Raw genomic sequence first — 22,644 nt, 5'->3', positions numbered from 1 at the left:
CTCCTGCCAGCCTCCATGTCCCTGCTGAGCTCAGTGTGGCTGCAGGGTTTGGATGCTGGTCCCTGGAGGGAGCAGAGGAATCCAGGGCTGTGCACAGCCCAGCTGCTGTTGAGGAATGCTGGAGAGCTGGGGGAACATTCTTGTCCAGTGACACTGCAGCAGTTGTGCACAAGCAGAAGTCCACTTGGCTTAGGAGGAGCAGGAGGATCCTTTGGTTAACCCTCTGAGCCCTCTTGCCAGTACTGGCACTGGGGGAGGGTTTGAAGGAGAGATTGGTAAATGAGCAGGGGCAGGGCTCATGCACTGGGGAGGCCACACCTTGAGTGCTGGGTTCAGTTTTGGGCTCCTCACTCCAAGGAGGACATTGAGAGGCTGGAGCAGGGCCAGGGAAGGGCAACAGAGCTGGGGAAGGGTCTGGGGAGGAGCAGCTGAGGGAGCTGGGGGGATTGAGCCTGGAGCAGAGGAGGCTGAGGGAGACCTCATTGCTCTCTGCAGCTCCCTGAGAGGAGGCTGCAGCCAGGGGGGGTTGGGCTCTGCTCCCCAGGCTCAGGGGACAGAAGGAGAGGACCTGGCCTGAAATTGTGCCAGGGGAGGCTGAGGTTGGAGAGGAGGCCAAATGTCTTTGCTGGAGGAGTGGTCAGGGCCTGGCAGAGGCTGCCCAGGGAGGTGGTGGAGTCCCCGTGGCTGGAGGTTTGCCCATGGCACTTGGGGCCAGGGTTTGGTGGTTGACCTTGGAGGCCTTTTCCAGCCCAAACAGTTCTGTGAATCTCTGAGTCTGTATCTCAAGGCCACTAAGGTCCTAGCAGGCAGCAGCAAGGCTCTGAGGCTGTTGTCTTGCCTGGGCAATTCACACCAAATACCAAATCACAGAACCATTGCATGGGTTGGAAGGGAGCTCCAAGCTCAGCCAGCTCCAGCCCCCTGCCATGCCCAGGGACACCTCCCCCCAGCACAGCTTGCTCAGGGCCTCATCCAGCCTGGTCCTGAACACCTCCAGGGCTGAGGCAGCCACAGCCTCCCTGGGCAGCCTGCCTTGGTGTCTCCTCACCCTCACTGGGAAGAACTTCCTCCTCATGTCCAGTCTGCAGCTCCCCTGCTGTGGCTTCAAGCAGAGAGATGGAAACCTTCCAAGTCAGAGCTTAGCACACTGAGTTCTTGGGAACAGCTTCAGGGTCTGTGGGTGATGGGAGGAGGGAAGTGCCTGACCTCCATGGCTGCACCTCCTAACACTTTCCACCCCCCCCCGAGTTTTCCCAACCCTTCTTCCAGACCTTTCTCACCTTGGGCAGCTCCCAGAGGAGAGTCTGGAGCTCAGCAGAGTCTGTTGGTGTCAGGGGTGGGATTGGTTTCTGGTCACTTGCAAGCAGGAGGTGCTGGGGCATGGCTGTGGAAGGTGTTAAGCTTCCTGCTTGCCTCCTGCTGCCTGCCTCAGGCCTCGCTGCCCCCTGCCAGCCCCTCTGTGGCGCTGGCCCTGGGGCACCTCCTCACCCCCCATCAGCACCTCCAGCCCGGGCTGCTGAGGCCCTGAGGGCAGTGTGCAGAGGGATCTTCCACACCACCCTCCTCCTCTTCCTCCTCCTCTTCTTCTTTTCCCTCTGCCAAGTCCCCTGACACTGTTCTGACCCAGGCCCCCCGTGGTCAGGGGCAGAGCTGCTGCTGCTGCTGCTTTGTCTCTTGGCCTTGGAAGATGTTGCTGCAGCTCAGGGCAATGTGAGCCTGGAGGGGAGGCCTGTGGCTGCCTGCTGACCTGCAGCTGAAGGGGCAAATAAAGTCTTGTGGCATCACAATTGTGTCAGGGCATGGAAAGCAGAGGAGCTGGTGGCTCACTTTTAACCTTATTTGTACCCCCAGATCAGTTTCCTGTCGCTGGAAGTGGTTCAGTTCATGTTCTCATTGCCTTCTTCTGTACACTTTGTGTTATCTTAGAGTCCCAGGCTGGTCTGGGGGGGAAAGGACCTTCAAAGCTCCTCCAGTTCTACCCCCTGCAGGCCCCAGGGACATCCCCAACCACAGCAGGTTGCTCACAGCCCAACCAACCTGACCTGCACTGGTGCCAGCCCTGGGGCAGCTCCCAGCTCTCTGGGCAGCCTGGCACAGGCTCTCCCCACCCTCAGCACCAAACATTTCTCCTTCTCTCCACTCTCAAGCTGCCTCTTCCAGTTCCAAACCATCTCCCCTTGGCCTGGCACATCAGGCCCTGCTCTAAACTCTGTCCCCAGCTTTCTTTTCAGCCCCTTTCAGCACTGCAAGGCCACCAGAAGGTCTCCCTGGAGCCTTCTCCTCTCCAGGCTGCACAACCCCAACCCTCTCAGCCTGGGCTCCCAGCAGAGGGCTTCCAGCCCTGCCAGCACTGCTGTGGCCTCCTCTGGCCCTGCTCCCCCAGCTCCCTGTCTGTGCTGAGGGCTCCAGAGCTGCCCCAGCCCTGCAGGGGAGGTCTCAGCAGAGGGGCAGAATCCTCTCCCTGCCCCTTGCTCAGTTCATGCTGTTAGCTTCCCTCCATCCCAGTGAAAATGTTGGGCTGGAAGGAGTTAAGCTTCTACTCTGCAGTAGCCTTTCAAAGTCAGCTTTTGGGTTTCTAGCCCCTGCTTGTCCCTGGGGCTGTGGTGCTGAACATTCTGCTCTTGCTGCAGTGCTTCTCCTAGGAGCACAACCCTCTGTCCCAGGCTCACCTCCAGCTCACTGCCCAGCCTCAGAACTCCCACCTGCAGGCTGAGCAGATGGAGCAGTCCCCATCCCTCAGAGCAGTGTTGCTACACAGAGCAGGCAGTTGGAGACACAGCCCCTTGGCTTCCCAGCCTCACACCTCCTGGTTCCTGATGAAGCAAGAGTGCTGTTCTTGTCTGCTGTGGTTTGCCACACGGGACTGGTACTGTGTCAACAGCAGGGGGGCCAGCAGATAGAGAGGGGGGACTCTGTCCCTCTGCTGAGCTCTGCCTGGAGCACTGCATCCACCTCTGGGACCCAACCCAAGAGAGGCTTGGACCTGATGGAGCAGGTCCAGAGGAGGCCACAGTGATGGTCAGAGGCTGGGGAACCTCTGCTGTTGGGGCTGTGCAGCCTGGAGAAGGCTCCAGGGAGACCTCAGAGCAGCCTTGCAGGAGCTGAAGGGCTCCAGGAGAGCTGGGGAGGGACTTGGGCCAAGGGCTGGGAGGGACAGGAGCAGGGACAGTGGTTTGAAGCTGCAGCAGGGTTGGCCCTCAGGAGGAAGCTCTGCACGGGGAGGGTGGGGAGGCACTGGCACAGCCTGCCCAGGGAGGTGGCTGAGGCTCCATCCCTGGAGACATTTAAGGGCAAACTTAGTGTGGCCCTGAGCAGCCTGCTCTAGTTGGAGGTGTTGGACAAGATGACCTTTGAGGGTCCCTTCCAACCTGGTGCCATCTGTGACCCTCTGAAGGAATTCTGTGGAGGGAGGAGGAGGAGGAGGATGGTCGCAGTGTCAGGGAGGAGCTGCGTTAGCTCAGCTGTGGCGGTGGTGCCTGGGTTGGTTGCAGAGCCATCTCCAGTGTAGCTCTGTGCTTCCTGTGAAGCAAGACCAACTTCTCTGAGGCAATCTCTCAGCTCTGCATTCCCTCTGCTTGGTTTCCCCTGTTCTGGCCAGGGCCAGGATCGAGTGCAGCTGCCTGGGAGCGCTGCGAGGCGGCGCCGCAGCGGCCCTGCCGCGGGCTGGTGATGTGTTGAGTCGAAGAGGACCTTTTAAGAGTCACCCACAGAATAAACTGGCTAAATTAGCCCTGACAAGAGCATGTTCTGGCTGCATGACTAATCAATTGTGTGGTAGTTGGCTCAGGCCTCTCAGCAGCTGCCAAGAGAAGGCAGCAGAGCAGGCAGCATACCAGAGGGACTTGTCACTGAGTCAAGCACATGCCGAGGTCGCTGCCCCCCTCTGTAGCCTTCCTGGGTGATGTTTAAAACATGAATCCATGCCTGAGCTGCAGAACCACTGAGGAGGGGGGAAAAGGAAAGCAAAGAAACTGCAGCTGTCCAGAAGCAGCCCAGTGGGCTGTGGGGTTTGTGGCTTGCCCACCCTGGGGCCCCCACAGCTCCCAAGTGTTCCCTTTTCCAGTTAGGTGCTGTGATAACGGAGCTGGGGCTGCAGCGCTGAGCACCTCCTGTCAGGCAAGGCCTGCAGGTTGTCACTGCACTGCTTGAGCTCCCCCAGGGTGAACTTTGCTTCCCTGCTGTCCCTTTTCTAATCAGCTGGCCTGGGACAGGCTGGCAGCTGGCTGCTCCTGTGCCAGGCATGCCTTGATAAGCTCTGCAGTAAACAGCCTCTGGGGGCTGGCTCCAGCTCTTCTTGCTGCATTTTAATCCCTGGGGGCTTAACTAGATGGCTCAGTTGAGGCTTCATTTGATCACCTCTTAAAATGCCCTGGATCCAGGGGAGAAATTCCTCACAGGGAGGGTGGTGAGGCACTGGCACAGGTTGTCCAGGGAGGCTGTGGAGTCTCCTTCTCTGGGGACATTCAAAACCCACCTGGGTGTGTTGCTGTGTTGCTGCCCTGGGTGACTCTGCTCTGGCAGGGACATGGCCTGGATGATCTCCAGAGGTCCCTTTCACCTCCTGCCACTCTGTGATTCTGTTTTGTGGCTGTGCCCTCCCTGGAGGTGTTGAGTGTGAGGCTGGGGAGACTCTGGCACAGGCTGCCCAGGGAAGCTGTGGCTGTGCCCTCCCTGGAGGTGTTGAGTGTGAGGCTGGGGAGACTCTGGCACAGGTTGCCCAGGGAAGCTGTGGCTGTGCCCTCCCTGGAGGTGTTGAGTGTGAGGCTGGGCAGACTCTGGCACAGGTTGCCCAGGGAAGCTGTGGCTGTGCCCTCCCTGGAGGTGTTCAGGACCAGGCTGGATGAAGCCCTGAGCAAGCTGTGCTGGGGGGAGCTGTCCTGGCCCGTGGCAGGGGCTTGGGACTGGCTGAGCTTTCAGGCCCCTTCCAGCCCAACCCATTCCATGAATCACAGAATCCCTGCTGCCCACAACCCCCTCTATGAGCCTCCAGGGAGGGAGGCATCCACAACCACCCTGGGCAACCTCTTTGTACGTTCAGTGTCACCTGGAGGTGTGAGCCTGGGGGAGGGAGATGAGAGGCCCTGGGCTGTGTTTGAGGCTGGAGTCTAATTTGCTGTGCCCTGCAGCGAGGAACTGAACTCCACTTCCTCCTGGGGCTGGCTGTGTTTGCAAAACAACCTCCAGCAGAAGGTCTGAACCGAGTGCTGAAGGTGTGACGTGCTGGCTGGGTGACAGCAGCTTTGGCAATTCATCAGTCCTCCCTTTGTGGTCGTTTTAATTTGCTTCCTCTGCCCTCCCCCCTCCACACCACCTCAGTGCTGCGCCCTGCAGCTCCTGTCTGCAGCTGTGGGGGCTTGAAAATTCCACCCCCCCAGCACTGAACTGCCAGGCCAGCTCAGCTGGAAAGCCAATGAAGCTGTGGGCACAAGCACAACTACAATCCACTATGACATGCAAGGACTTTTTAGGCTGTCAGGTAATGATAGGACTAGGGGGAAATGGGGAGATCCAGATTGGCTGTGAGGAAGAAGTTGTTGGCCAGGAGGGTGGTGAGAGCCTGGCCCAGGCTGCCCAGGGAGGTGGTGGAAGCCTCCTGCCTGGAGGTGTTTGCAGCCAGGCTGGAGGTGGCTGTGAGCAAGCTGCTGTGGTGTGAGGTGTCCCTGCCCATGGCAGGGGCTTGGAACTGGCTGAGCCTTGAGCTCCCTTCCAGCCCTGACAGCTCTGGGATTCTCTGAACAGCTACCAAAACCTGTGAGAGTTACAACATTTGCAGGTCTTTGGTGAACAGCACAGCAGCCACCCCCTGGCCAAAAGCAGGGCAGCTAACAGCTTCCCCCTCCCTGCCCCCTTCCCTCTGCTGCCCTGGTACACAAGGGACAAGAGAAAGGAGCAGAGAGTTACTCTGTTAGGCTTAACCCAACCGAAGCAGTGCAGCCAGGGCCAGCAGAGAGCCAGCAGAAGCAGCAGCCCCAGCGAGGAGGCGAAGCGAGGGCCAGGTCGGTTCACAGGGCTGAGCTTTGTGGCTGCTGGCTGCCCAGCAGGGTGGGCTGCAGCTTCTCAGGGTTCCCCTTGCTGCACCCTGCAGGGATGGGTTCACTCCAGCACTGTTTGAGGTCTGGGGGAAGTTGTAAAGGAGCAGCCTGGAACCTGCCGAAGGGGCTGAGGCTTCAACCTGAGCCCAAAACCTGCCACAGGGGCTGAGCCTGGAACCTGAAACTCAAACCTGCCACAGGGGCTGAGCCTGGAGCCTGCCTCAGGGGCTGAGCCTGGAACCTGAAACTCAAACCTGCCACAGGGGCTGAGCCTCCTTGAACCTGCTGCAGGGGCTGAGCCTGGAGCCTGCCTCAGGGACTGAGCCTCCTTGAACCTGCTGCAGGGGCTGAGCCTGGAGCCTGCCTCAGGGGCTGAGCCTCCTTGAACCTGCTGCAGGGGCTGAGCCTGGAGCCTGCCACAGGAGCTCAGCCTCGAACCTGCCACAGGGGCTGGGCCTCCTTGAACCTGCCACAGGGGCTGAGCCCGGAGCCTGCCCCAGGGGCTCACCCTCGAACCTGCCACAGGGGCTGAGCCTCCTTGAACCTGCCGCAGGGGCTGAGCCTCCTGGAGCCTGCTGCAGGGGCTGAGCCTCCTTGAACCTGCCGCAGGGGCTGAGCCTCCTGGAGCCTGCTGCAGGGGCTGAGCCTCCTTGAACCTGCTGCAGGGGCTGAGCCTCAAACCTGCCGCAGGGGCTGAGCCCCAAACCTGCCATGGGGCTGAGCCTGGAACCTGCCATGGGGCTCAGCCTTGAACCTGCCACAGGGGCTGAGCCCCAAACCTGCCGCAGGGGCTCAGCCTCAAACCTGCCGCAGAGGCCGAGCCCCAAACCTGCCATGGGGCTCAGCCCCAAACCTGCCTCAGGGGCTGAGCCCGCCTGCCGCGCCTGGGGGTTCCCCCTCTGCCTGCTCCCCGCCGTGGGGCTCTGCAGGGCGATGTTGTGAAGTGTTTCTTTTCCCTCGCACTCAGATTTGATGTTACGGAGTCTGTGCTCTGTACTGTAGCCATCCAGCTCCTCACAGGATCTCTGGGGCCCAGCTTCTGGAACTGCACGGTAACCAGCAGGCTCCTGCTGCCTTGGCGAGCCAGGATGGCGTGGGCTGAGCAGAGGCAGCCCCTGTGTCATGCACCTACCAACTGCTGCACCCAAAGCACCTTCCTGAGGAGGGGGTTTCACAAGTGCTTTAAAACCTGGGCTGAAGTGGGAGCTGGCCCTGCCCAATGGTTGACTTGGAACTGGCTGGGTTTTGAGGTCCCTTCCAACATAACCCATTTGAGCAACCTGGCAATGCAAAGCTTTTAGGAGCAGTACAGATCCTCTCTGACTGCAGCTCCCTGCCCCATGGCTGGGTTGGAACTGGTTGGGTTTTGAGGTCCCTTCCAACCCAACCCTTTGGAGCAACCTACAAATGCAAAGCTTGAAGGAGCAGTAAAAATCCTCTGAACTTAACTCCCTGCCCCATGGCTGGGTTGGAACTGGCTGGGTTTTGAGGTCCCTTCCAACCCAACCCTTTGGAGCAACCTAGCAATGCAAAGCATTTAGGAGCAGTACAGATCCTCTCTGACTGCAGCTCCCTGCCCCATGGCTGGGTTGGAACTGGCTGAGTTTTGAGGTCCCTTCCAACCCAACCCTTTGGAGCAGTCTGAAAATGCAAAGCTTTTAGGAGCAGTACAGATCCTCTCTGACTGCAGCTCCCTGCCCCATGGCTGGGTTTTGAGGTCTATTCCAACACAACCCATTTGAGCAACCTAGCAATGCAAAGCTTGAAGGAGCAGTACAGATCCTCTCTGGCTGCAGCCACCTCTCCTTTTCCTGTGGTGGTGTTGCCAGCAGCCTGTTTTACTTGCCAACAGCTCACCCCTCCTCTGCCTGCTACTGAAGTTTGCCTTTAAACCTTTTCCCCTTCATTTTCTCCCAGCTGGGCCTTCACCTGAAGGCTCCTGAAGCAGCTCTGTGAGTCTGGGGGGGGAAATAATTGTGTTGGAGCTACTTCAAATTGGTTGTTGCTGGTTAAATACCTTTCCACCAGGGGGGGAAGAAAAGTCATGATAATAACAGCAGGGTAGCTCAGGGAGCTCTTAGGCTCTGCAATGGCTTTGAAGCTACCAGTGGCAGAGTCCCACTTGAGCTGGGCCCAGTCACCCAACTGGGCTGCTGTTAAGCAGCTTCATTTCCTGCTTGTCTTGACTTTCAAAGTGCTTTTCCTTGTGTCTGTGCTAAATATATCCTGCTGCACTCTGCTGCCCTTCAGCAAGGACTTTCCCTTCCTCACTGCAGCTTTTTCAGGTCTTACTTAAGGGCAACAAAGCTGGGGAGGGGTCTGGGGCACAGCCCTGGGAGGAGAGGCTGAGGGAGCTGGGGTTGCTTAGCCTGCAGAAGAGGAGGCTCAGGGGAGACCTTCTTGCTCTGTCCAGCTCCCTGAAGGGAGGTTGGAGCCAGGTGGGGGTTGGGCTCTTCTCCCAGGCAAGCAGCACCAGAACAAGAGGACACAGTCTCAAGCTGTGCCAGGGGAGGTTGAGACTGGAAGTGAGGAAGAAATTCTTCCCAGTCAGAAAGATTGGCCCTGGGGATGTGCTGCCCAGGGAGGTGGTGGAGTCCCCATCCCTGGAGGTGTTCCAGAGGGGCTTGGATGTGGCCCTTGGAGCCATGGTTTAGTAGTCAGGAGGTGCTGGGTTGGACTTGCTGATCTCTGAGGTCTTTCCCCACTCCTTAGGTTCCATGACTCTCTGATTCCATCCTGAGGCAGTTCTCAGGCACAGGTTAATCATTAAAGCACAGCCCTGAGTGGCCTCCAGGCTGCCCAGCCTGCTGGCATTTGCCAGCTGCTGCCCTGGGTTACCTCTGCTCAGGATCTTCTGTGATCCTTCACTGCACCTCAGTGGTTTGTGGTTGGTTTTTTCCCCCCACCACCCCTCAATAACTTGGGATCATTACAAGTGGATCTGTTGGGATCCTTCAAGCTGCTCTCAGGTGCTGGAGTTAAAACTGAGAGGTTTCCTTGAGGTATTTGAGGGCAGGAGGAAGGGGTTTGGAGAGCCTGCATCAGGTTTGAAGTCAAGTTGAGTTTGTTTGGGGTTCTTTTGCTGGGTGCTTTGTTTGCACATCCTTCATTCAGCTTCCATTGGAGCACATCTTCAGCATGAGGGACCTGAGGGCAGCAGCTGGCAGATGACACCAAGCTGGGTGGCAGTGTTGAGCTGCTGGAAGGTAGCAAGGATCTGCAGAGGGCCCTGGGCAGGCTGGAGCCAGGGGCTGAGGCCAATGGGATGAGGATCAACAAAGCCAAGGGCTGGGGGCTGCACTTGGGTCACAACCACCCCAGGAAGGTTCCAGGCTGGAGGCAGAGGGGCTGGGAGCTGCCCAGCAGAAAGGGCCCTGGGGGTGCTGGGTGCCAGCAGCTGGAGAGCAGCCAGGGGGTGCCCAGGGGGGCAAGGAGGGCAGCAGCAGCCTGGCCTGGAGCAGCAGTGGGGTGGGCAGCAGGAGCAGGGCAGGGCTGGTGCCCCTGGGCTGGGCAGTGGGGAGGCCACAGCTGGAGTGCTGGGTTCAGCTCTGGGCTCCTTACTGCAGGAAGGAGATTGAGAGGCTGGAGCAGGGCCAGGGAAGGGCAACAGAGCTGGGGAAGGGTCTGGGGAGGAGCAGCTGAGGGAGCTGGGGGGGTTGAGCCTGGAGCAGAGGAGGCTGAGGGAGACCTCATTGCTCTCTGCAGCTCCCTGAGAGGAGGCTGCAGCCAGGGGGGGTTGGGCTCTGCTCCCCAGGCTCAGGGGACAGAAGGAGAGGAACTGGCCTGAAATTGTGGCAGGGGAGGCTGAGGTTGGAGAGGAGGCCAAATGTCTTTGCTGGAGGAGTGGTCAGGGCCTGGCAGAGGCTGCCCAGGGAGGTGGTGGAGTCCCCATGGCTGGAGGGGTTGCAGCAAGCTGTGGCCATGGCAGCTGGGGCCAGGGTTTGGTGGCCATGGGGGGGTTGGGTTGCTGGTTGGCCTGGGGGAGCTCAGAGAGCTTTGCCAAGCCAAACAGTTCTGTGGTTTTGTGGCTGGTTTGGTTTTTTAGCTCTGCTTCACTGAGGCTGTTGTGAAGAGCCCTTCATGACCAGCTCTGCTTTAGCTCCAGCAGATGGAATGGAATGGAATGGAATGGAATGGAATGGAATGGAATGGAATGGAATGGAATGGAATAGAATAGAATAGAATAGAATAGAATAGAATAGAATAGAATAGAATAGAATAGAATAGAATAGAATAGAATTAACCAGGTTGGAAAAGACCTTTGAGATCACCAAGTCCAACCCAGCACCATCTGAGCAACTCAACCATGGCACCAAGGGCCTCATCCAGGCTCTTCCTAACCACCTCCAGGGGTGGGGACTCCACCACCCCCCTGGGCAGCACATCCCCAGGGCCAATCTCTCTCTGTGGGAAGAACTCTTCCTCAGCAGGCTGGGACCTCGTGGTGTGGGCCCTGCCCAGGGTGCCTCTGGCAGCTCAGTCCCAGCAGCTCTGGAGGAGGGGGGCAGTGACATCACTTAAATACTTTGTTGACAGTCTGAAAGCCTGGGACTCCTTGGTGCCAGGAAGTGGCAAGGCAGCAAGCAGTAGCTTGAAGGAAGGAAGAGCTTCATCAAGATCTGAGCCTGTTGGTGATAACAGCAGCAGGAGGCTGCCCAGAAGCCGTTTGGAGCAAAATGCAAAGTCCCTCAGCACCAAACCAGTTGGAGGCTTCCAAAGTCCCCCTTTGGGTTGATGCTGCTGGGAGGGGAAGCAGCTCAGCTGCTGGCAGGGAATTGTTCCAAAGGGCTGAGGCTGAATTCAGGGGAGCAGAGGTGGTTCTGCTGCACAGGTCACCTAGAGCTGTTGCTCCTCATATGTGACCCAGCCCTGGAGTCTCTGCCCTTGGACAGGGTGAATGTGCTGTGCAAAGAGAATCACAGAAGGGGATCAATTCCAAGCCCCCTGCTGAAGCAGTCACCCAGGGCAGGGCACACAGGAGCACAGCCACTTGGTGCTGGGGATGTGGTTGGACAGGCTGAGGGAGCTGGAGCTGTACAGCCTGGAGAGGAGAAGGCTCCAGGAGGACCTCAGAGCTGCCTGCCAGGACCTGAAGGGATCCTGCAGGAAGGCTGCAGAGAGACTTTTCCTGGGGGTGCCTGGAGCCAGGCCAAGGGGGAAGAGTTTGAAGCTGAGGCAGAGCAGGGTTAGAGTGGAGCTGAGGAAGTTCTTCAGTACCAGGGTGGTGAGAGTCTGGCACAGGCTGCCCAGGGAGGCTGTGGCTGCCTCCTCCCTGGGGGTGTTCAAGGCCAGGCTGGATAAGACCTTGAGCAGCTGAGGCTAGTTGAGAGGTGTCCCTGCCCATGGCAGGGAGGTTGCAGTGATGGTCTTGGAGGTCCATTCCCACCTGAGCCACACTCAGGTGGAAACCATTCCCTGCTCCTGCCCCCAGCCCAGCACTCCAGGTGCTGCAGGCTGCCACAGCAGAGCTGCAGGGAGGAGGAGGCAGAGCTGAAGCTCCTCAGAAGGATGGATGTGCAGAGCTCAAGCCTGGTTGAACTTGATGCCCCAAATCTATTTCCTGCTGTGTAAAGCTTTCAGGCCCTTGTAAATCCTTTCTGCCCAGGCTGAAGGCATCAGCAGACTGAGGATTATTCTTCCCCCTCCCTTACTGCCACAGACTTTCAGCTCTTCACTTCCTAGCTGGCCAGGCCAGGATTAGCTCATTGCTTTCTCACTTCAGAGGTTTGTCACATGAAAGAGCTAGCAGCTGAAAGAGAATCTCAGGGAGGCTAATTGCCTGTAGCTGAAGCACCCCAGGGGTGGTGCAGCACTGAAACCCAAAGCTGATCTACGACCTGGCCTCCAGCTGGGGAGCTTTGTGTGTTCTGGGTGAGCAGAAGCAGCAGCAGCAGCAGCTTTTGCTTCTAAGTGAAGACTAAACATGAGCAGGAACAGGCTGCCCAGGGAGGTGGTGGAAGCCTCCTGCCTGGAGGTGTTTGCAGCCAGGCTGGAGGTGGCTGTGAGCAAGCTGCTGTGGTGTGAGGTGTCCCTGCCCATGGGCAGGGGGTTGGAGCTGGCTGAGCCTTGAGCTCCCTTCCAGCCCTGGCAGCTCTGTGATTCTATGAAGCCACCAGAAGGTAACTGAAGCTCCACATGCAAGAGCTGAAGACAGCAATGAAGTCTGCTCTGTAACTCAGTCTGCTTAAAAAGTGTTTGTCTCTTCCCATTGTGCAGCCCTGAGAGGGTGATGAAACCTTGGGCCCCTGCTGGAGAGGCTCCAGAGGAGGCCACAGAGATGAGCAGAGGCTGCAGAACCTCCCCTGTGGGGCCAGGCTGGGAGACCTGGGGCTGTGCAGCCTGGAGAGGAGAAGGCTCCAGGGAGACCTCAGAGCAGCCTTGCAGGAGCTGAAGGGCTCCAGGAGAGCTGGGGAGGGACTTGGGACAAGGGCTGGGAGTGATTGAACAGATTGAAGCTTGAGGAAGGGAGACTGAGAGTGGAGAGGAGGAAGAAGTTGTTGAGACTGAGGCTGGGGAGAGCCTGGCACAGGCTGCCCAGGGAGGCTGTGGCTGCCTCCTGCCTGGAGGTGCTCAGGACCAGGCTGGATGAGGCCCTGAGCAAGCTGTGCTGGGGGGAGGTGTCCCTGGGCATGGCAGGGGGTTGGAGCTGGCTGAGCCTTGAGCTCCCTTCCAACCCAACCCCTACTGTGGTTCTCTGAATAACCAACCCCAGAGCCCTGTGCCTGGGGTGCAACTGATCTGCAGCCCCTGGGTTTGTTGCAGGCAGATCTGGATGATCTTTAAGGTCCCTCCCAGCCCAAACCATTCCCTGAGTCTATGAAATGTTCATTTAAAACCTCCCAACATCCTTCCCTGCCTTTCCCTCAGCTGAAACTCTCCTTGTTTCCAGCTCACAGGTGGCTGGGGCAGTGCTGGCATTGTCCAGCCCAGCCTCTGCTTATCACAGAATCACCAAGGTTGGAAGAGACCTCTTGAGGCCATCAAGTCCAACCTGGCACCACAGACCTCATGGCTAAACCATGGCACCAAGTGCCACATCCAATCCCCTCTGGAACACCTCCAGGGATGGGGACTCCACCACCTCCCTGGGCAGCACATCCCAAGGGCCAACAACTCTCTCTGGGAAGAACTTTCTCCTCCCCTCCAGCCTAAACCTCCCCTGCCACAGCTTGAGACTGTGTCCTCTTGTTCTGGTGCTGGGTGCCTGGGAGAAGAGCCCAACCCCCACCTGGCTCCAACCTCCCTGCAGGGAGTTGCAGAGAGCAAGAAGGTCTCCCCTGAGCCTCCTCTTCTGCAGGCTAAGCAACCTCAGCTCCCTCAGCCTCCCCTCCCAGGGCTGTGCCCCAGACCCCTCCCCAGCTTTGTTGCCCTTCTCTGGACAGGTTCAAGAGTCTCAATGTCCTTCTTAAACTGAGTTGATCAGATGGTGCTGGGGGAGAGGTTGGACTTGATGATATCAAAGGTCTTTTCCAACCTGGTCCATTCCATTCCATTCCACTCCACTCCATTCCATTCCATTCCATTCCATTCCATTCCATTCCATTCCATTCCATTCCATTCCATTCCACTCCTCTCAGATCTCATCAAGTCCAACCTATTACCTAATACCCAGCACCTCCTGACAACCAAACCCTGGTTCCAAGTGCCACCTCCAGTCCCCTCCTGAACCCCTCCAGGGATGGGGACTCCACCACCTCCCTGGGCAGCACATCTCCGAGGCCAATCTCTCTTTCTGTCTCTCCTAGCTGCAGTCTGCTGCAGCTGCAGCGTTCCCCAGGGCCATCCCCAGCCCTGCAGTGGGATGTCCTGTCTGGGCAGCTGGAGTTTGTTCAGCCATTGAGTCTGGCTCCTGTGTTGCTTTGTCTTCAGTGCCTGAGCTTTGTTCCTCACCTCTCTGCCTGGATGTTCCTGCTGAGCCTGCAGACTCCATTCAGGCTCTGTTTGTTTTGCCAGGAGATGAAAAGGGCCCTGGGTTGTTTGAAGAGGGGATCTTTGGAGCTAGACTGCTTTGTGTCTGCTGAGGAACCACCACAGTGACCTTCCCTCCATCTATTGTAGCCTGGACAAGCCTGGTCGGGGGGGGAGGGAATATTTAGCTTCATTTTCTTCAGTTCAGGAGCATTAGAGATCTGCCACAGGCTGTGTGCTGGGCCTGCAGCAGCCAAGCAGCATTAACTGTCTGGGCAAGGCTGAGCTGACTCAGGGTGTCAGGAAACATCAGGGGGAAAACTGTCAGCTCAGGGGAAGTCTGGCTGCAGTGATGGCTGAAAATAGCCCCCTCAGGAGGCTTCCAGACACCCCTTCCCTTGAGCTGCAGAGCTCCTGCTGCTGCCTCCTTCCATCTGTGTGTGCTGAGGAGGCCTCCTGGGGCAGGGGAAGGAATAAATCTGCACAAACAGGAGGAGAAAATAGGGACAGGCTTTGAACTTGTCCAGGGGAAGGGACCTGGGAGAAGGGTTTGTAGTGCCAGGGTGAGGGGCAGTGGCTTGGGGCTGGAGGAGAGCAGACTGAGAGTGGAGAGGAGGAAGAGATTGTTGAGAGTGAGGCTGGGGAGAGCCTGGCACAGGCTGCCCAGGGAGGCTGTGGCTGTGCCCTGCCTGGAGGTGTTCAGGACCAGGCTGGATGAGGCCCTGAGCAAGCTGTGGTGGGGGGAGGTGTCCCTGGGCATGGCAGGGGGCTGGAGCTGGCTGAGCTTGGAGCTCCCTTCCAACCCCAACCCACTCTGTGACTCCATGACCTGGCTGATTGCCTTCATCCTTTGGAATGGTCTTTGCTTTCCCACAGCTCTGCTGCTGGATGTGTGCAGGACTTAAAGCAATGGAGTCACAAATGGCTCAGGTTGGAAGGGACCTCAGAGCTCATCTGCTCCAACCCCCCTGCTATGGAGCAGGGACACCTCTCAGCTACACTCAGCTGCTCAAGGCCTCACCCAGCCTGGCCTTGGACACCCCCAGGGAGGAGGCAGCCACAGCCTCCCTGGGCAGCCTGTGCCAGAGCCTCAGCACCTTCCTGCTGAAGAACTTCCTCAGCTCCATCTAACTCTGCTTCAAACCATTCCCCCTTGTCCATTCCCCCTCAGCAAAAGCCTCTCTGCAGCCTTCCTGCAGGATCCCTTCAGGTCCTGGCAAGCAGCTCTGAGGTCCCCCTGGAGCCTTCTCCAGGCTGCACAGCCCCAGCTCCCTCAGCCTGTGCTCACAGCAGGGCTGCTCCAGCCCTGGGAGCATCTCTGTGGCCTCCTGGGGCTGCAGCAGCTCTGTGTAAGTCACAGACTTGTTCTGCAGCACCAGAGGCCTTTGCCCAGGTGATTTCCCAGTGCAGGGGGGGTTGGGCTGGATGAGCTCTGCAGGTCCCTCCCAGCCCAGCCCAGCCCATTCTGGGGTCTTGCAGGGCCCCTGGCAGCCCGAAGCAGTCAGTGATTCCCTGCACTGTGTGGCCAGAGCTGAGACATGCCACCAGGGCTTCCAGCTGGCTCACAGGTCCACTTCTGATCCACTCCTCCACTGTCAGCTGGGGTTCTACAGCTTCACCTTCCACACCAAACCCATCCTCAGCCTTCACTCTTACTGCAGGAGCTGATTCATTTCAGCCTTCCTGCTGGCTCCAAGGCTTTCTGAAACCATCTGCAGCTGAAGTCTTGCCTGGGCACCTTCCCTCCTTGCCCTTCCTCAAGCCATGCTAGAGCCAGAAGTGGTTTTCCCTTCTCACTGGGTGCTGGAGGCTGAGCTGTGCCATCTTCAGCACTGCAGATGTTGGCCCTGATCCCATGTGGGTAAACTCTTCAGGGGTTTGGGTCTGAAGCTGGGGGGCAGGCAGAGAGGTGGTTGGAAGCTGAGGAAGGGCAGAGTTAGAGTGGATCTGAGGCAGAAATTCTCCAGAGAGGCTGCAGAGAGGCTTTTGCTGAGGGGGAAAGGACAAGGGGGAATGGTTTGAAGCAGAGTTAGATGGAGCTGAGGAAGAAGTTCTCCAGTGTGAGGGTGGTGAGACTCTGGCACAGGCTGCCCAGGGAGGCTGTGGCTGCCTCCTCCCTGGGGGTGTTCCAGGATTCATCCCAAGAAGGGCATCTGGGAAAGAAAAGGGGAGAGGAGATCCTAAGGATTCAAAAGATCTACTCTGACTTTCCTCATCTGAAAGAAATTCTGCATTTCCCTGGTGGAAAAGGTTAAAAACTGAACAGTGATTGATGCATTTATCCCTCTCTGCCCTCCTCTCCTCTCCTCTCCTCTCCTCTCCTCTCCTCTCCTCTCCTCTCCTCTCCTCTCCTCTCCTCTCCTCTCCTCTCCTCTCCTCTCCTCTCCTCTCCTCTCCTCTCCTCTCCTCTCCTCTCCTCTCCTCTCCTCTCCTCTCCTCTCCTCTCCTCTCCTCTCCTCTCCTCTCCTCTCCTCTCCTCTCCTCTCCTCTCCTCTCCTCTCCTCTCCCTTCCCTCCTCTCCTCCCTTCCCTCCTCTCCTCTCCTCTCCTCCCTTCCCTCCCCTCCCCTCTCCTCTCCTCCCTCCCCTCCCCTCCCCTCTCCTCTCCTCTCCTCCCTTCCCTCCTCTCCTCTCCTTCCCTTCCCTCCTCTCCTTCCCTTCCCTCCTCTCCTTCCCTTCCCTCCTCTCCTTCCCTTCCCTCCTCTCCTTCCCTTCCCTCCTCTCCTTCCCTTCCCTCCTCTCCTCTCCTCCCTTCCCTCCTCTCTTCCCTTTCCTCCTCCTCCAACCAGCAGTACTCAGTGAAGAGTTTCAACAGCTCCCAAAGAGTTCCAACAGCTCCCAAAGAGTTCCAACAGCTCCCAAAGAGTTCCAACAGCTCCTAAAGAGTTCCAACAGCTCCCAAAGAGTTCCAACAGCTCCGAAAGAGTTCCAACAGCTCCTAAAGAGTTCCAACAGCTCCCAAAGAGTTCCAACAGCTCCCAAAGAGTTCCCAAAGCTCCTTCTGCCCCAGTGGATTTTATTGCACTGTGAAACCCGAAGCCCAGCACGGCTCTGAGCCCTGGCAGGGCAAACTCCAGGACCCTTTTGTGCTGTTTCAGGTCTTCCCCCTCCTTCCCCTCAGTGCTGGGGAGGTTGGAGGTTGTTTCCCCTGTGGTGCATGACAGAGGAGAGCTGCTGAGCTTGCAGAATAACTGCCTGGAGGAATTGCTTTGAGTAACTTCTGCTGTTTGTTTGTTTGTTTGTTGTTTTGGCTTTTTTGTGTTCTCTCCCTGTGCACCTAATCAGAATTGATGTGACTGAAGTCCAAATCTTCATAATAATCATGCACTTACTGGCAGTGATTGGAGGACCTCCTTTTTGGCAATCTCTGGTAATTTTCTTCACCTTCTTCTTCTTCTTTGTTGATTTTAGCCTGTTTGTGAGACTCTCCCAGGTGCCTGCAGAGTTTCATCTGTGAAGGGGGAAGCTCCCTGCTTGCCCTCAAATAGAAGGAAATCCATGGCAAGACCTCCATCCCCCCCCCCCCAACAGACCCTCCCTGTGCCTTCTGCTCCCCCCAGAGTTAGGAAAGCAAAGTTTGGAGGCTTGGGTTGGCAGGGAGAAGGCTGGCAAAGCATTGAGGCATCAGTGAAAGCCAGCTGGCCACAGCCCTGCAGGTGTGCAAGGCCAGGCTGGATGAGGCCCTGAGCAAGCTGGGCTGGTGGGAGGTGTCCCTGCCCAGGGCAGGGGGTTGGAGCTGGATGATCCATAAGGTCCTTTCCAGCCTTGAGCAAGCTGGGCTGGTGGGAGGTGTCCCTGCCCATGGCAAAGGGTTAGATCTACATGATCTTTAAGGTCCTTTCCAACCTTGAGCAGCTTGGGCTAATGGCAGGGAGGTTAGATCTGGATGATCCATAAGGTCCTTTCCAGCCTTGAGCAAGCTGGGCTAGTGGCAGGGAGGTTGGATCTGGATGATCTTTAAGGTCCTTTCCAACCCTGAGCCAGCCTGGGCTGGTGGGAGGTGTCCCTGCTTGTGGCAGGGAGGTTGGATCTGGATGATCTTTAAGGTCCCCTCCAACCTTGAGCCAGCCTGGGCTGGTGGGAGGTGTCCCTGCCCCTAGCAGGAGGTTGGAGCTGGATGATCCTTAAGGTCCTTTCCAACCTTGAGCAAGCTGAGCTGGTAGGAGCTGTTCCTGCCCCTGGCAGAGGGTTGGAGCTGGATGATCCTTAAGGTCCCTTCCAACCCTGAGCCAGCCTGGGCTAGTGGGAGGTGTCCCTGCCCAGGGCAGAGGGTTGGATCTGGATGATCCTTAAGGTCCTTTCCAACCCTGAGCCAGCCTGGGCTGGTGGGAGGTGTCGCTGCCCCTAGCAGGGGGTTGGAACTGAGTGATCTTTAAGGTCCCTTCCAAGCCACCCCATTGGTGCCATGCAGTGAGGTGGATCAGCACTGGAGGAGTGCTGAGTTGGATGTGAGAAGCTGTAGCAGAGAAGCTGATAACCAGCAGTAGGTAACTGGGTCAGAAGGTGGCTGACAGCTTGGCTCTGAGTGAGGGCAACCCAAAATTGTCACTGAGAGTGAAACTCATCCTAATGAGATTGGATGTGAGGAACAAGTTCTGCACCAGGAGCCTGCTGGAACACTGCAACAGGTTGCCCAGGCAGGGAGTTGAGGCTCCAGCCCTGGAGCCACTCAAGGTCAGGCTCAAGAAGGCTCTGAGCACCCTGCTCCAGCAGAGGATGTCCCTGCTGAGTGCAGGGGCTTGGGCTGGCTGAGCTCTGGAGCTCCCTTCCAACCCAGAGCATTCTCTGGTGTTACTGAGGCAGAGTGCCTGCCTTGGGCTGGCTGCACAGCTCCTGCAGCTGCTCTGAAGCCACCAGGGCAGCTGCAGCTCTAGGAGCTGCCTTCCTTTGCCCAGCTGGAGCCATGCTGGCCTTTGTCCAGGGGAAAACACTTAGGTAGAGCCAGAAAGGAGCAAAAAACAAAACCCCCCAGGAGAAATCCCTGGAAGTCCACTCCAAAGCATTGATTTCCTGCAGGCTTTGCTCTTCCTGAGGCTTGAGCTTGTTTGGGGCCTTCACCTGGGTAGAGAAATCCTGGCTAAAGAAACCCTGATGGATTGTTTTCTCTGCACTAAAACCAAGAGATGGTCAAAAATCTGCCCCCCCCCGAATCGATGACTTTCTAACCTGCTGCCTGTCCCTGGAGAAATGAAACCCTTCTAACCCCCCTGCAGAGGGAGGAGCTAACCTTGGCTGCCCCAATCCTGCTTCCAGCCCTCAAACCTGCCCCCAGTTAATGGTGTGACCTGCAGAGTGACTAACATCAGAGGTGTGGGGCAGCCTCCACCCCTGCAGGCATCCCAGGTCAGACTTGCTGTGGCCCTCCTCAAGCTGGAGGTCTCCCTGCTGACTGCAGGGGGGTTGGGCAGGATGACCTTTGAGGCTCCCTTCCAACCTTCATCAACCTGGGCCAGTGGGAGGTGTCCCTGCCCCGAGCAGGGGGTTGGAACTGGATGATCCATAAGGACCTTTCAGGCTCCCTTCCAACCTGCCTGGCTTCTGTGAGTGTGAAGAGAGGAGGTGTGGGCATGGACTGAGGCTCCAAGTCAGCTCTTTGGTGCCAGACTTGCAGAGAGGAGTGTGGCCAACACCTCCCAGCAGCTGCTGCTCCACACTGCAGATTGGGATCTCCTAAGCCATCTTCTCACTTGCCTTTCCCCCCCTTCATCAAGAAGGAGAGGGAGGAAAAGCTGCTGCCACATCCCCCCTCTGGCACAGCTGAGGGCAGGATGAGGCTGCTGTGAGCTCACAAATTGCTCTCTTGGCTGACTTAGCAACTTCAGTAAACAACCCTTGGAAAGAACCTCTCAGAGAGCCCTTCCCAGCACAAGCCTCACATCTGTCAGCTGCCTTGCAGCAGCCTTTGGCCAAGCCAGCTGCCAAAAGATGAACCCTGGAACAGGCTGCCCAGGTTGAGGTCCCCTCCCTGGAGGTGTTCCAGGTGAGGCTCCAGCCCCTGCTCTAGTGGAGGATGTCCCTGCTGGACTGGATGAGCTTTGGAGGTCCCTCCCAGCCCAGCCCAGCCTCTGCTGTTGAAGGTTCCTCCCAGCCCAGCCCAGCCTCTGCTGTTGAAGGTCCCTCCCAGCCCAGCCCAGCCTCTGCTGTTGAAGGTCCCTCCCAGCCCAGCCCAGCCTCTGCTGTTGAAGGTCCCTCCCAGCCCAGCCCAGCCTCTGCTGTTGAAGGTCCCTCCCAGCCCACCCCAGCCTCTGCTGTTGAAGGTGTTGGCTTGCTGGAGGCATTTCCCCAGAGCTCAAGCTCCAGGCAGGTTTGCTGGGGCAGCACTTGGGAGCTCTCCTGGCTGCTGCAGCTTGGCAGGTGTTGGTTGTTCAGAAGTGCTGTCCACAGCTTGCAGAGCACAAAATCCTCCCTCACCCAGCCCCCTCCTCACCTCCTGCCCTCTCCCCAGCCCTCTCCTGCTTTGTGTGACTGCAGAACTGCTGTTTGGGAGCTGGGGTTTGGTGCTCTCTGGGGGGGAAGGGGGTGGTCTGACCTGTGGCTGGTACTCAAACACTCCACTTTCTCCTGCTGGCTCCTGGAAAGCCAAACCACCTGAAGAGGCTCAGGGCAGCATTGGCCATTTGGTGACTTCCAAGAGCTTTCTTGTTCCCCCTCTGTGGCTCAGTGTGTGCCTGCCCTGCCTTCCTCCTTCCCATCAGGACAGGTTCTCTTCTTTAAAGCCTGTTAGAAGCTGCTCTCCAGAGCTCCAGGAGCTTGGGAATCCCAGGTGGGTGGTGAGTATGACTGCAGCTGGCATCCTCAGGTGGAAGCTGTGAGTACAGAGAGCAAGCTCAGGGGTGACTGGTGTGCTGCAGGGGGGAAGATCTCTTTGATGTGCTACAGCTGCTGGAGCTTTGCTCCACAAAGTCATCCTGAGAAGCTTTGCTCCTCCCTGGAGGTGTTCAAGGCCAGGTTGGATGGGGCCTTGAGCAACCTGGGCTGGTGGGAGGTGTCTGGGGAGACCTCAGAGCAGCCTTGCAGGAGCTGAAGGGCTCCAGGAGAGCTGGGGAGGGACTCTGGACAAGGGCTGGGAGGGCCAGGCTGAGGAACAATGGCTTTGAGCTGGGAGAGGAGAGACTGAGAGTGGAGAGAAGGAAGAGATTGCTGAGAGTGAGGCTGGGGAGAGCCTGGCACAGGCTGCCCAGGGAGGCTGTGGCTGTGCCCTGCCTGGGCCAGGCTGGATGAGGCCCTGAGCAAGCTGTGCTGGTGGGAGGTGTCCCTGGGCATGGCAGGGGGCTGGAGCTGGCTGAGCTTTGAGCTCCCTTCCAACCCAACCCATTCTGGGATAAGCACTTCTCTGCTGTGGTAAGACCACAGCTCTAATACTGTGTCCAGTGTTGAGCTCCAAGTTCAGGGGAGAGAGAGCTGCTGGAGAGAGTCCAACAGAGGCTCTGAGGATGATGAAGGGAGTGGAACATCTCTGCTGTGAAGACTGAGAGCCCTGAGGCTGTTTAGTCTGGAGAAGGCTGAGTGAATGCCTCCAAGTACCTGAGGGGTGGGGGGCAAGAGGAAGGGGCCAGGGCCACGCTCTTTGGTGGTGTCCTGTGACAGGACAAGGACCAGTGGCTACACACTGGAACCCAGGAGGTTCCACCTCAACAGGAGGAGAAACTTCCTTGGTGTGAGGCTGCTGGAGCCTGGAGCAGGCTGCCCAGAGAGGTTGTGGAGTCTCCTGCTCTGGAGCCTTCCAAGCCCCACCTGGATGTGTTGTGTGTGCCCTGCCCTGGCAGGGAGGTTGGACTCAAGCTTCAGAGGTCCCTTCCAGCCCCTAACATCCTGGGATTCTGTAAAGGCAGCTGGGCTTTGGCCTGCTGTGAGTTGTTGTTCCTCTTGCAGGTGTGAGTGAAGTGGCCCCAGGCACAGCTCTGGGATGCAGCCTGCTGCAGAGGAGCCCTCTGGAATACCAGGTTGTGGGATTCACGAGCAGGAGCCAGCCAAGGAGAGGTGGTGGAGGGAGCAGAGCCTCTGTGGCCCCTTGCAGTGCTCTGCTCACTGCTGCTGCCCTCAGCTCAGCTCTCTTCCTCTTTCCTATGCCATTTATTTGATTCCTTACAAATCCCACTCCCTGCTGCACAAAACTCTGAAGGCCTCTGCTCTGGAGGCCTGACAGGCTCCTGGCAAGTGATGCTGGAGCTGCTTTCATCCAGGTTCTGCCTGGAATCCTTCAATCCCTTCTCTGCCTGCTGCCACTTGCTGCTGTTCCTCCCATGCATGGGGCTGTTGTTTCCCAGGCAGAGCTGGGGCTGTTCCCTTGGGCTGTCTGTGTTCAGCAGCTTGCTGGGCACTGCAATCAGCAACTTCTCCTGGAATCAGCTTCCAAAGGTTTAACAGAGAGCTCAATTTACCTGCAAAAGAGTTGGCTCCTCTGCCTGACTCATGGTGGGGACCTCTGGAGATCACCCAGCCCAAGCCCCTGCCGGAGCAGAGCTCTGCTCCTTGGCTCAGCAGGCAAAGAGTGAACTGCACCACAGAGGCACAGAATGGGAAGGGTTGGAGAGGAGCTCTGCAGGGCACAGAGTGCAAGCCCCCTGCCAGTGCAGGGCACACAGAACACATCCAGGAGGGGCTTGGAAGGCTCCAGAGACTCCACAACCTCTCTGGGCAGCCTGCTCCAGGCCTCCAGCAGCCTCACACCAAAGAAGTTTCTCCTCCTGCTCAGCTCCAACCTCC

General features: G+C 57.9%; 1 protein-coding gene across 3 annotated transcripts in view; it reads left to right on the top strand.

Annotated features, from left to right (window-relative positions):
* The window catches only part of CEPT1 (choline/ethanolamine phosphotransferase 1), a 65,883-nt gene that overhangs the window by 31,971 nt on the left and 11,268 nt on the right, over window positions 1-22,644 (top strand). For 2 of the 3 annotated variants that reach the window (XM_068164728.1, XM_068164727.1), the window contains exon 5: window positions 17,224-17,308. In XM_068164728.1, the coding sequence (XP_068020829.1) occupies window positions 17,224-17,308 (85 nt within the window). Of the gene's footprint in view, window positions 1-6,999; window positions 7,085-17,223; window positions 17,309-22,644 lie in introns of all 3 variants that reach the window. The other variant, XM_068164729.1, reaches the window with a different exon arrangement.

Source organism: Melanerpes formicivorus, unplaced genomic scaffold (assembly GCF_026170545.1).
Source record: "Melanerpes formicivorus ecotype bairdi unplaced genomic scaffold, bMelFor1.0.p_v2 SCAF_82, whole genome shotgun sequence".
Taxonomy (NCBI): domain Eukaryota; kingdom Metazoa; phylum Chordata; class Aves; order Piciformes; family Picidae; genus Melanerpes; species Melanerpes formicivorus.
Note: the sequence above shows the minus strand (reverse complement) of the source record. Positions and strands in the feature narration are given on the sequence as shown.